General features: G+C 46.7%; 2 protein-coding genes across 2 annotated transcripts; one reads left to right on the forward strand and one right to left on the reverse strand.

Moving 5' to 3' along the window:
- The first annotated feature begins 205 nt into the window (after window positions 1-205).
- On the forward strand, window positions 206-3,215 carry LOC147986847 (uncharacterized). The gene is made up of 2 exons (XM_087540172.1): window positions 206-1,460; window positions 2,629-3,215. Exons 1-2 carry the CDS (start codon window positions 279-281, stop codon window positions 3,001-3,003), a joined length of 1,557 nt encoding a protein of 518 aa, XP_087396298.1. The 5' UTR covers window positions 206-278; the 3' UTR covers window positions 3,004-3,215.
- A 5,577-nt stretch (window positions 3,216-8,792) lies between these two features.
- Window positions 8,793-9,777, reverse strand: LOC147986848 (60 kDa jasmonate-induced protein-like). The gene has a single exon (XM_087540174.1). The coding sequence runs from the start codon at window positions 9,711-9,713 to the stop codon at window positions 8,967-8,969; it is 747 nt and encodes a 248-aa protein (XP_087396300.1). The 5' UTR covers window positions 9,714-9,777; the 3' UTR covers window positions 8,793-8,966.
- Window positions 9,778-12,899: the final 3,122 nt, after the last annotated feature.

The following is a 12,899-nucleotide window of genomic DNA, read 5'->3' on the forward strand; positions in this document are numbered from 1 at the left end:
TAGGAGCAATCAGATTTGAACAAGCTTATATTTAGTTTTTCTTAGCCAATCAAGCTTATATTTAGTAATAAAAATGTAAAAGTGGCACTGCCTAACAACCCGAGCTATAGCTGAGTGGATATATGCATTCATCCCTAGAGAACAGGAGGAGAGTGTTAGACGTGGAAGCGCAACTTCTCCCCTCTATCTCGCTAACAAACCAATGGTCACTTGTTAATCTCTTCTCTCGTCGACTCCTCAGTCCTCACTCCTCTGTTTTCGCTTGAGCGCAACCAGCCATGGCTTCCCACCCGTCGCCGCCGCCGGCACACCCCATACCACCCGCTCCCACCACCATAAGTGACCTCGACGACTACCTGCTCCGAGAGATCTTCCTCCGCCTCCCGAACTTCCCCAGCCTCGCCTCTGCCGCCCTCACCTGCTCCGGCTTCCTCGGCGCCGTCCGTTCGTCCCGCGCCTTCCGCCGCCGCTTCCGCGCGCTCCACGCACCCCCGCTCCTCCCTGGCTTCCTCGCATACACAATAATGGCCTTCCCCACCTCACGACGGCCCTTCGCCGGATTCACCCACCTCGTAGACGACGACGATTCTGACTGGCGGGTCGATTTCTCCAATCCTTCGGCCTACAATGGCGGCTGCATGGCCATCAAACACCCGATCATCAAGCAGGGAGTTTGGTACAACCCCCAAACGATGGCTCTGTTTCTCCGCCCCAAGGAGCACCATGACATGCCCGACGGCACCTCCCTTGGGTTCCACACATTCTGCTCCCAAGAGGATCAGAGGCCGTCCCGTGTGGTATGTGTCCGTCAAGACTACTCATGGGATAGGCTACGCATCGCTGTCTTCTCATCGGACACCATGGAGTGGCAGATTTTTCCGGAGATTGCGACGCTGCTGCCTCAGGGCTTCAGGCGCACAGCCTGCACCGTGCTAGATGGGTTTATCTGTTGGCAAACCGAGTCCATCATGGGGGTGTATGTCAGCGAGTACGTTTTCGTGCTCAAAACAGATACATTTCAGTTCTCTCGAATGGATCTGCCGCCGCCCTTGAGAGTGGTACACCAAAAATTTAAGATTGGTCAGACCACTGATGGAAAGCTCTGTATCGTAGATGAGAAGGAATGCACACTTTCTGTTTGGATCTTGACAGCGGACGATGATGGCGTTGACAGATTTGTGCTGCACAAGATGTTCCCGTTGCACTCTAGCTTTATGGAGGTCACCAGCTGCTCAGTGGAAGATACAATCTCAGTGCGGCTTATGACGGTTTTCAATGGTTTTGTGTACTTTGCACTTCGCTCATGGAAGAATTATGTGGATCAGTTCAAATCCCCTGAGTGGTTCCTGTCCTTGTCTCTGGAAACAGCGGAGCTGAAGCAGCATCTGAAGAATAGAAAGCGACCTAGCTTCCACGTCCATCCCTACTCGGCCTGGCCTCCTTCTATGGAATACATCTCGGTAAGCAATGTGACCATGGTGCTAAGGATTCTCTTCCTTTTTATGTTTGGTCCATAAATTGTATGCAATGATATTTCCTGATGCGATTGTATTGCTATGATATGCTATCAGTTTTAGTCAAAGTAACATGTCTTTGCATAACTCGTAGTAGAGGAGCTAGCAGTGCTATTCCCATTCCTTCAAAAAAAAAAATACTCCACATACATAATCTAGACAAATCTAAGACAAGTAATTTGGGACCGAGGTTGTATAGTAGACAACCTCAACTTTCCGTTTTACATTACTACAAGAGGATGCAAAATTGTTAACTTCTAGCATGACGGTTTATGCATGTTATATGATAGCAGTAGCATTGAGATATAAAAGCTCCACATACAGAATCTATAACTAGTACATGAATAGCCTGATTTGTCAATGGTGTTTAAAAGTTTGGAGGATTTCTGCAGATTAGATGATAGCATTATTACAAAGCTCCACATACATAATCTATAACTAGTATATGTATAGCTAGGTTTTGCAGTAGTGTTTAAGTATTCAGATATGGATAAGTTATATGCCTAAGTTAGGTTTTCTTTCTCCTAATTTTTTGGTCTTCTACGTCGGTTTCAAATTTATGTCTTATTTAATAAATATGTCCTTCATAATTTGACGTCAGTGAGAACTAAGCATTTGCCAATATATTCATTCGTACACAACACGATTCAAGCTTTGATTTCCACTGCTATATATATGTGCACATGATTATCCCAATGGCACTATCTAACATTTTCCATGTTTTTGGAGGCGGGCAACATATATATGTGCTTTCTAGCTATAGGTGCATACATATTAGGCTATTAGCCATCCGTTAAGTCCGTAAAATCTTCACATTTTTTTAGCCTACATATTGGTTTGATTCCTATAGTTAATAAGGCACTCCAATCTAATTAAATTTTACTAGTTCTATCAAGTATTAACTGTTATTTTCAATTGCTTTTGTATTATATAATGACATAGTAGATTTAGAAAGTTTTAGAATGCAGTGGTGTATAAGTAATTTATTCCACTTTCATTGTCTCTGTTAAAGCTAGATAAAATGATCAGAATCGCTAAATTCTGTTCCCTTCCACATATTTGTCTGCATAAAAACTTGAATTCTTATTTACACTGAATTTCCATTTTGTCACAGGAGGATTCAAAATCTGAGGTTACTGGAAAAGGTGTTGATTATGTCGGTCTTGAGAGTACAGAAAAGGATTCATCTGTCCTTATAAAAGCATTACGATCATATAAAGAAGCTTTGATTAAGGATGGTGACGCAAATGTTGCAGAGATAGAGGCCTTCTCACTTTGTATTGACGCTGAGGATGAGAAGAACTCTCTTGTGAGGAAACTCATTGGTTTAGATGAACTGTTAATAACTGTGAGAGATCTTGTCTTGAGGGCAAGGGCAGACTCTGAATTCGCAGACTGTCAATTCTACAGACAGAAGATCGAGATCGAAACAGAGAGCTGGTGGCAAATGTGCAAGGGGAAGTTATGGAGAGCTTTCTGCGCTAGCTGAATAAGCCTATCTATTAGGAGTGAGTGAGTTTTTGTTGCGTTGGTACTTCAGGTTTTAGGTTCTGTGATGATGTTATGTGCTAGGTTTCTGAATAAACACTGATGGCTGCGACCATCATTAGTATTTGGTACGACTGGTTGGCAGGAGACTTTTTTTTAGAAGTGCATTTATGTACGTTTGCTTTTGTCAGCTTATTTTTCCTCTTTGTTTTAGAAGTGCATCTATGTGCGAGCGAGTTTGACGATCGCATTAATTAAGGCGTGTGGCCATTCTCTGTTGCATAATAACTGTAATATGGTAGCTTCCTTGGCTTTTCCTTTCGCCATGATGCTTGCAACCGCGCTGCTTTTTTATGTAAAATCATAACCGCAGCTCTGTTGACAAAGATCGGCCGGGTCGAGAGCCATTGGATCAGTGTGATCGAGCGGCCACCTACTAGCTGCTGCAATATCAGTGACACGGCAATCTGACCGCAACATCGGTCATGCTGTAATCCGGACGCAATGTCGGGTATGTTGCAATTCCGAGCCGAACGAGCAGCTTGTCAGCTGCGAGCAGGATGGTGACCGCCAACCGTGTAGCGAGACGCTGCTACGGGGCGGCAAGGCGGTGCTTCTGCAACAGGGCCGCTGCTATGGTAAGGACGACAATGACAACATGGCGTTGCAGTATTGGTGCCCATGCAGCAGCACACCGTCCCCAAGCGTGGGCTTGCAGCGGCGTGTCGTCCTTGAGCATCGGCTTGCAGCATTGAGTAGTTTACGGTAGCGCGCATCACCGACAGCAGCATGCTTGTAGCAGCCGATGCTGGGTGCTTTGTAGAAACTTATTAGACATTAGTCGATGTTAGGGGATTTCAGGGGACACGATTTTCCCGGGAAGTCTGTTAGATGAGAGATATAGTGAATTTAGTTGTCCTATCAGTACTAGCACAGAAGCATTGCCCATCGAAGTTGGGATATGACCTTCAATCATGTTACCGGGTAAGAATCTGGAGATTAGGGAGGGTATTGCCAATGTCAAGTGGCAATGCCATTTTTAGCATATTCAAATACCCATCTAACGTTATAAGCACTGTCAGATTAAAGATTGTTAAAAAAAATAATCCGAGTAAATTGCCAAAAACCACCACAATTGCGAGCGACTTCTCAAAAACCAACATTTGACTAACAATCTCTCAGTTAAAAAAATGTTTGGAGCAATGAGTGTTTGATACAACAATTTTGATTGGATGGAAATTTCCACCAAAATAAAGTGCAAAGCAACCCTTAGGAAATTTTCCCAAGGATTCCAACCCTATGAAGCAAACAACCTGTACAGGAAAAATTTCTAAGGATACAAATCCTCCAAAATTCGTATGAAGTTCTTTTGAATCAAAGGAACCTTGAACGATGTAAAGACACTAGAGATGATAAGAGATCATAATGGAATGCTTTGTTACCTTGAGAAGGAGGAGATTGGATATGTGGCTTTGTTGACAGTGTGATTGGTGGAGAATCATAAGAAACCCTCGAGGGAGGCTCGTAATTTAGTACGAAGCACGACCCATGCCGCCACGTCGACAACAAATGCCTACAACCCTAGTGACGCGGTCGGGAACTCCTATTCTGGCCCATTTGTGGCACGATGTAGCTATATCACATGCTAGGCCAAGACCGATAGCGCTCGCTTGTGATCATGGTCAAAAATAATGTTTGTGAAGTTTAAAAATGTTCACAAATTTCAAAGAATTTGTATTGACATTTTAAAAAGTGTTCACAATTTTTTTTGAATTTTCACGAGTTTTAGAAAAAATATTCATGTTTTTTAAATGATCCAGATCTATTATCATAGTTCATCGGAAGTACAAAAACACCTCAAACATAACAGAAATTATATCGAGATTTCAAGACCATTGAACGGCCACTACTGTCACCAGAACAAGCCGCTGTCGCCGCTCTCCTACCAGAGTCGTCTTGACCTTGTCGATGGTGTCGGGGTTAAATCCGGCAGTTCTCGGATAGGGGATGCCAAGCTGGTGACCTTAGCTTGATAACAGGATGAACAAGGGACACAATATTTACCCAGGTCCGGGCCCTCTCAAAGCGGTAAAACCCTACGTTCTGCTTTTGTTGTATTGATTGTGTTGGAGTACAAAGTATAAGATGATCTACCTCGAGATCGTATGTGAATGAATCTCTCCCTCTACAAGCTAAAACCCCTCAACTTGTATAGAAGCCCAGGGTACCTAGGGTTATATGAGGTCGGTTACATCTAGGGATAAGCATGCCAAAGATTTAAACGAGTATTGGAGTGCAGTCTTCGGAGGATTCCATCTTGATCGTGTTAGGAGGCATGGCAATCTTGCCCACTTGTTGATGATCCAAGGTTCCTTGGCCCGACCGAGTACAAAGGGCTGACGTGGTTAGCACCCCCTAGTCCGGGACACCGTCAATACCCCTGAACTGGTCTTCAAGCCCAGGACATCGAACTCCTCAGTGTGTCTTTAGGTCTTCGGCTTCGTAGGCGAGTTCAATTGGTGCTCCATCTTGATTCCACGTCCGAGGACTCCCTTGGATCTGGCGTCACTTGTGCATTAATTGGCTCCTCTTCTTCGACATCTTCCTTCACTGCAACCGCGTCTTCCCTTCTTTTTGTTTGAGTCGAAGAGTTAGATACTTCGAACGTTTGAGGAGGTCCAACCCACATTCCTTGAGATAAGTTTTTATTCTTGGCCGGATTCGAGGGCGCAGGATGCTTAACAACAAAGTTTTGTGGTGCTGGCACATGTGGGCCGATTCTTGGAGACATGCTTTGATGGACTGTTCAATGGCACCAAGCGTTTGGGCTCTATTTGTGAAGGGGTTGGTTGAACACATGTGCCTAAACCACGTTGCGAATGCAAATAACTAGATCTTTGCTATGCATGAAATGTTGTCCCATGATGACTTTATTTGCATGGTGGTTACCCTATGGGCATTCTGGGGTGCGATAAGGAATAAGGACATCTTCCAGAGTCCCCTCTCAATGCGAAATTTTATAGCAGCCATTATTTTAGATCTCCATATACTTGGCAAGCCGAACGTCGACTGTGATCATCACGTGTGCGCCATCCTCAAGACCAACACAGTGGCTCCCTCCGTCGGTGAGCTTAGCAAAGATCAGCGTTTATGCATCGGTAGCGAGGAGAGTGGAGAAATGCGAATTCAACGGAAATCACAGCCTTGCGGGCCCGTATCGTGGGAGAGTGCTTCACGCGTGAATGTTTCGGTTCAGTATTGGGCCAGGTTTCGACGCTTCAATACAGAGCGCATCCAAACGACCAAATTGGACCCCTATCAGTACCAAATCAGTTTCCAAGCCTGAATATGAATATCCAAACATAGCATTAGGGGTTGGTCATTATGTTTGGTTAGAGCATCTACATCTGTATGCCCAAACGCATCTCAAACGTCCACACGGACGCCGGGCTGACCGGCACCCATCATATTTAGATATATTAAAACTGAGCACCCTCCGAGCCCTCTCAGACCATCAAGGTTTCTGGCCGTCAGATCTGCGAGTTTAGGAGTTTTCGGCCGTTGGATCAATTCTCAAATTCTCGTGAGCGTTCCATGCTAACCAAAGATCACTAGGCGACCTGGGCCGCTGCTCCCATAACAAAATGGACGTAACCGATTTTTAGTTCAACGGTGGTTTTTTAGACCCACAAAAGGGATGAACGGCATTCCATACATGTTTATCTTGTACATATTGTCGAAGGCGGTCACATCATCGTAGTCAAGATAGTCCTGACGTGACAGCGAATCACACCAAACAAGTTTTTGGGCCCGCGTCAACAGTGTGCTCAAAGAAAAAAAATCCAGATCCCTGCCTTTTTAATGTTAGCATCACCCTGTGCAAGCAGTTTCATCTTTTTCCTATAGCACATATTATACGGTTTCCTCCTCCCAACCCTGCGTTAGCATATGACCCATACCTGCTGACGAAGTTGTCAAAAATAATGTGTTTTCTCATCCCAGCTCCTGCCATATATAGCTAAGATCGCTGCTCTTTGAAATTCTTTGATCTGATTATGAGACCGGAGAAACGGGACTTTGTTCGGTCTTGCAAGAAAGTTGTTGTGATCATCGACGAAACTGCTGACATACCAAAGTTCACGCTTTTTATCAAGCTTCGCTGTTAAATGGGGTTTGCTGAAGCATCGACTCTGCGGTCTAAGCCTGCGGGTCCGGCCTCCATGGTATAAAATTTGGCATGTCGTTTTCTTGCCCCGGAACAGAGATACCTCCTCAAGCAGATACTTCCCGCAGGACATTTTCTACGTTTCAGCAAGTCTCTCTTGATGCCGAACCACATTCCTTCGCGTACTGGTTGTAGAACATGTATGCCTCCCCTTCTGACCTGGACGTCTTGGCCATCACTTGCCAATGCATATCCAGTGACTCTTCCTAATATTCATCATAGCCGACGACAAGGTCGAACTCAACATCATCGACGTGATCATTGTTCCCGCTAGGACCAACAACACCCCCCTGCAAAATAAGACATATAACCATGTATGTCAGTCTGTTGTTATACTATTAGTTTCCATAAATACTTTTAAAAACTTATTTGGCTCGTGCTCTCATCATAAGATGCATCGACGTCACTCTCATCACGGTCATCATCTAAAGTATTCCACTCATTGTCACCATCGGCATTTATCTGTGCACATCTAAAGTAGTATTACATATAAGTGGTAATGCAATTTTTATGTCAATCATTGCCCTACATTTTTTAAACGTACTTGGCTCGCACTTTCTGCATAAGATTGTTCATCTATATCGTATTCCTCATTGTCATCATTGGCATGTACCTATACAAATTCAAAAAGACATGTAAGTGTCAATGCACTAGTTTGTATTCGATATTTTTTGGTCAACATTCACGACACTTACATTACCACTATACGATCCATCCTAACTCATATAGTTGTCTCCGGGAGGTTCGTTTGCATTCAGTGACGATGATCCATTCCCGCTACCGGAATCATCCCGTTTCTTGCTTCATCAATACACCTTCAAACAAGGTGTCAGATCAATGCCAACATCCCACAACATCATCGTGGATATACTCAGTTCATTTAACAGTGGCACGGCTATGTGTCATGCATAAGTAAATGTGTAACCAATTTCAATGTAGAAAAAAGTGTGCACCAAATTATTTAGGTAAGGAGCAATTTTTTTCATACAAATTTCAAAGAAAAAAAAGGGAAAACCCCTACTGTCGGCCGTTGACGGGTCCTCGCCTGGGGTCGACGCCGATGCGGTGGTGCTTTGCACGTCGTCTAGGGCGCGTGGGAGGAGAGAAACGTCGACGCGGGAGCACTTGGCATTTCACCCGGGTCACGACGCGTCAGTGACTGCGGACACCGCCGTGCTGGTGTCGGCGATGAAGGCGAGCAGGGTGTCAACGCGTTAGTGAGGGTCGATGTTGTGACAGCGGTGGACCACATGTTCAGCCGGCGACCACGACACGACTTGATTTCTTCGGCAGCCGGAGTCACGGCAGCAATTGATGAGGCTAGGGTTTCCTCGACGGGACTGGGGTGTCGACGCAGGTTTTTTTTTCAACCGAGTACCGATGCCACGATCGGTGTACGTGGGCGGGCATACGGGGGCGGGCCGTACATGCGCGGGCAGTCGTACGCGGACGGCGGGTATACTATACGTGAAGTTGTAAAGACAATACTACCCTTTATATGTTTTTTTTGGGGGGGGGGGGGGGGGGGTGGAGTTTTACCCAAGTCAAGTGTTTCCCTTCAGGGCTTCAACATTAATTTCATGTCAAATTTTAGCACCATTATATTTCGTGAGCAGAACATATTGAAGCTCACAAGCTGAGTGAAGTATCAACACGAACATGGTTAATAAAAGAAACGTAGACTCGATACGAGATGGGGCACAAATCTGAGGTCTAAGCCAGCAAGCATGCATGCATGTTTACTGGAAGTTGATCTTGGTGCCGTGAGCCTCGAGCACCTGCTCGAAGTCGGCACGGAGCAGCACCCTGACGACGGCGAGCGCCTCCTCCTGGCTGCGGATGTTGGCTTGGGTCTCCAGCATCTTGGCGAAGGGCCCGTTCCACTTGCCCGTCCGGTTGGCGCGGATGATCTCGTAGGACATGGTGTCCCAGTGGTCGATGTAGGGCAGGTCCTCGGCGGCAACGTGAGACTCGCTCTCCCACCCGCCGCTGACGGTCTCGTGGATGGGCTGCAGCCGCTGCGCCTCAACTAGCATCACCTTGAGCGCTGCCAGCGCGCGCTTGACTGGCTCGACGTCGGCGACCGTGGCCGCGGACGGGTCGTAGGCGGAGAGCACCCGGGCGGCGTCGGCCATGGCCTGCCGCCCCAGGGGCACCCTCGGCAGGTTGGCAAGGCCGCCGATGAGGTCGTCGTAGCTGCTGCCGAACGGGAGGGGCGTGGACATCGGGAACAGGTGAGCGAGGCCTGGGAAAGCCTGCCAGTCGCCGCCTCCGTTGGTGAAGCCGGCTAAGGAGACGTCGTGGCTCTGGAAGGCCACGGAGGGGCCCTCGGGGTCGTGACCGTGCAGCTTAATGACGACAATGGCAGGTCGGGCGTCGCCGGCGGCAGCAGCTGCTCCTCCGTGCTTGCTGCTGCCGGCGGCGAGGGCAAGTATGAGCAAGAGCAGAAACGTGGCCATGGCGAATCGATCGGTGGGTTGCTCCATCGATCTCTTCTCTTCGATGAGCAGAACAATGAATCAAGGAGTATATATGGCGGCGGTGGCAACGGGCAACCCACACCCATCGCACTGCACACCTGACTTGCTCCTACCTGCTATAGCTAGTGCAACGAAAGCAGCGTGAAATGGCACAACAAGGGTGTGACTTAGGGCCCGTTCGAAAATTCGCCAGCTCCTAGAATCTGTAGAGTGGCGGTTTGCTCGCTCCCAGATTTTATACTACAGCTCCGTTCGCTCCCAGAGCGGAGCGTAGAGCGGAGTATTCCCGAACGGGGCCTTACTGCCCATGTTCCAACATACAGCACCACCAGACGCGTGCTTCAATTCCAACCTCTAGCTTTTGCATCCCAAGGATGTGATGAGCACTCCGTGATTTGCTGAAATCATCGTTTTTTTTTGCGGGTGATGAAATCATCGTATATTATCAAAGATCAAGCAGAACATTCATGGCCAAAAAACAGAACATTTTCAGCTGAAAAAACACAAAAATGTTGGCAGAATTCTAACAATAACAAGGCTAAAATACACAATTAGAGTATCTACAGCCAGACGCCTCAAACCGTCCTCAAATGCTCGGGCGGACGGACCGGTCACTGGCCGATAAAAAAAGCGACGCAAACGGGCACGTCAAACCGGCTTCAAACGACCGGACTGTCTGGTGCCCCTCAAATCCAGCCCAAATGCATGGCGGATATGGGGCGGCCTGGGTGCGTCTGCTACGTCAGCCCGGCCCACTCCGACCCTAGTGCATTGCGTCCCCACAGAAAGCCCAATCTGGAAAACCTACAGTAACTTCGCCCCCGCTTGGCTCCGCTCCGCTTCGTCTCTTCCCCTCCCCTTCTTCGATTCGGTCTCGTAGTTGCTCCAATCCCATCTCCGGCGAGCATATCGAGTTCCGACAGCCGCTCCGACGGCTCCATCAACGACAAGGAGGAGTTGAGCCCTCCGAATTGTGATGGCGGTCGCGGGTGAGCACAAGGGGGGCAGTTCCGGATCTGCTCCCTCACTGCTCGCCCGCTAGCGCAACACTGATGCCGGAGCGGACAAGGGAGAGGGAGGCGTTGGAGCAATCCATATGCCACGGTCGCAGGTTGCCAGCGATGCCCGATGAGGAAGAATGGCTCCTCGCATGGGTCTACCTCCGGCCACTTACGCCCGTGGAAATGACCAAGGCACTCCGGCTAGTCATTGAGCATTCAAGCATGAGGCGACGGAGGCATCGATAGAGGCAGTGAGGATGGCCAAGCTGAATCGCAAGCAAGGCCGGGCTTTCCGGCGTTTGAAGGGTTGCACTGACTCCGATGACCCGCCTCCTGCCACGAATGCCTACCCGGACGCCTAGAGCAGCGTCAGTGACCAGAAGGGCAAAGGGCTAGTGAGAAAGTAGTGAAGCTCCACCGTCTCTGTCTTTAATTTCAAGTTTTTAGTAATCTAATTTAAACTTGTCCGTTGTTTATGTGGATTATGTGACCTTGTCGTTCTTTTGGATATTTGTTGGTGATGTTTTGGTGATCGGAATGTGCATTTCTATCTCCGTTCAATGATCTACATTGTTTAGTTCTACGTTTCATGCTTCAGTACGGATATGGGGTATCGGATATGAGATACACAAATGTGGATAACAGGATTTTAAGGAGTGCCCGGTGAGTGCTGGGGCGTGTCCATGAGCATTTGAGGGCCCTGATTTTCTGTCTGCGGCATGCTCTTAGCCTGGATGTAGTGTGCGAGCGCTACCGCTTTTTTTTAGATTTTACATTTGTCTATGGTTTTCTAACGGGCGGTTTTCTTTTGTTTCTCGGCGTTCTCCTGTTGTTTTTCCCTTTTTCTTTTCTTTCTGCCATCTTTACTTTTTGTTTTTGTTAATACAAATAAATCAGTAACAATTTTGTAAATTTCAGCTTTTCATCCCCTATTCCGTGACGGCCACGGTAAACTTTCCCTTACAAGCTTTGTCGACGAGCCCGTGGATTCATCTCTCTTCTAGTTTGTTTTCCAGTATTCGACCCTCCTCGAGTTCGTCCATTTGGACGTAGTCAATGGCGCTCCGACGTTGATTCATGTCGTCTCCTTGGAGAAGGAGGTTTGGATTATTTGTTGTGTTGCGAGATTTGGTGTCAGGTGCTTCAGATCTATTCAAGTGTTCAACATCGACAACTACGCCTACAAGGTGTTGGTTCTTAGGGGTACGTGCATGAAGACTTCCTGACTGTAATCCACAAAGTCAAGCTAGCTCCGACAGGAGAGCGGCGACAACAATGTGCCGGCGGCTCATTAAGTCGACAGTAGTGCTTGTTTAGTGTTCATGAAATTTCGATGTAATTTCTGTTGTGTTTGAGGTGTTATATATTTTCGGTGAACTTTGATAATAGATCTGGATCATTTTCGCAAAAGAAACCATGAACACTTTTTTTCAACACTCACGAACATTTAAAAAATTGCAAACATTTTTTAAAATTCAATGTCATCTTTTTAGAAATGATATTATAAACATTGTGCATGAGACTGTGGCTGCTATCAACAAGGTCAAACTGGCTTTGGTAGGAGTGAACTACAACACCGCGCCGACAGCTCATTCTGGGGGTAGTAGTGGTCGTTGGGTGGTCTCGGAATCTCGATGTAATTTCTATTATGTTTGAGGTGCTTTATATTTTTATGAACTTTGATAATAGATGTGGATCATTTTTGTAATAAAAATCCATGAACATTTTTCTAAACATATGAATATTTTAAAAAAAATTGTGAACATTTTTCAAAATTAATATCATTTTTCAAAAATCTCAAAAAAAATAAAGTTGGTGAACATTTTATAAACATCACAAACTTTATTTTGAACCATGAACATTTTCAAATTCATGATCATTTTTTAAATGGACAAACCCCCCCCCCCCTCCCCCCCCCCTCCCCCCCCGCCCCCACCCTCAAATTTCCGTGTATCTCATCTTCAGCCCTAAAATAATAGTGCTCAACTTTGCCCCTCTTCCGGTGCCTTTATAGAAATACTCCTCCGTGTCGTTTCCGTCTGGTAAAAGGGGTTTGACCGTCAGATGATGGGCGTTTCCTGGACATTTTTACCCCTCGTAAAGAAAAATAAAGAAACGAAAGGAAAGGAAAAAAAAGACAAAGTGAAACTTACCTGTAGCCAGCCCACCCCACCACCGTAGCCAGTCGTCT

This window comes from Triticum urartu, chromosome 2A, assembly GCF_056163025.1.
Source record: "Triticum urartu cultivar PI428250 chromosome 2A, HENAU_Tu73, whole genome shotgun sequence".
NCBI classification, from domain to species: Eukaryota; Viridiplantae; Streptophyta; class Magnoliopsida; order Poales; family Poaceae; genus Triticum; species Triticum urartu.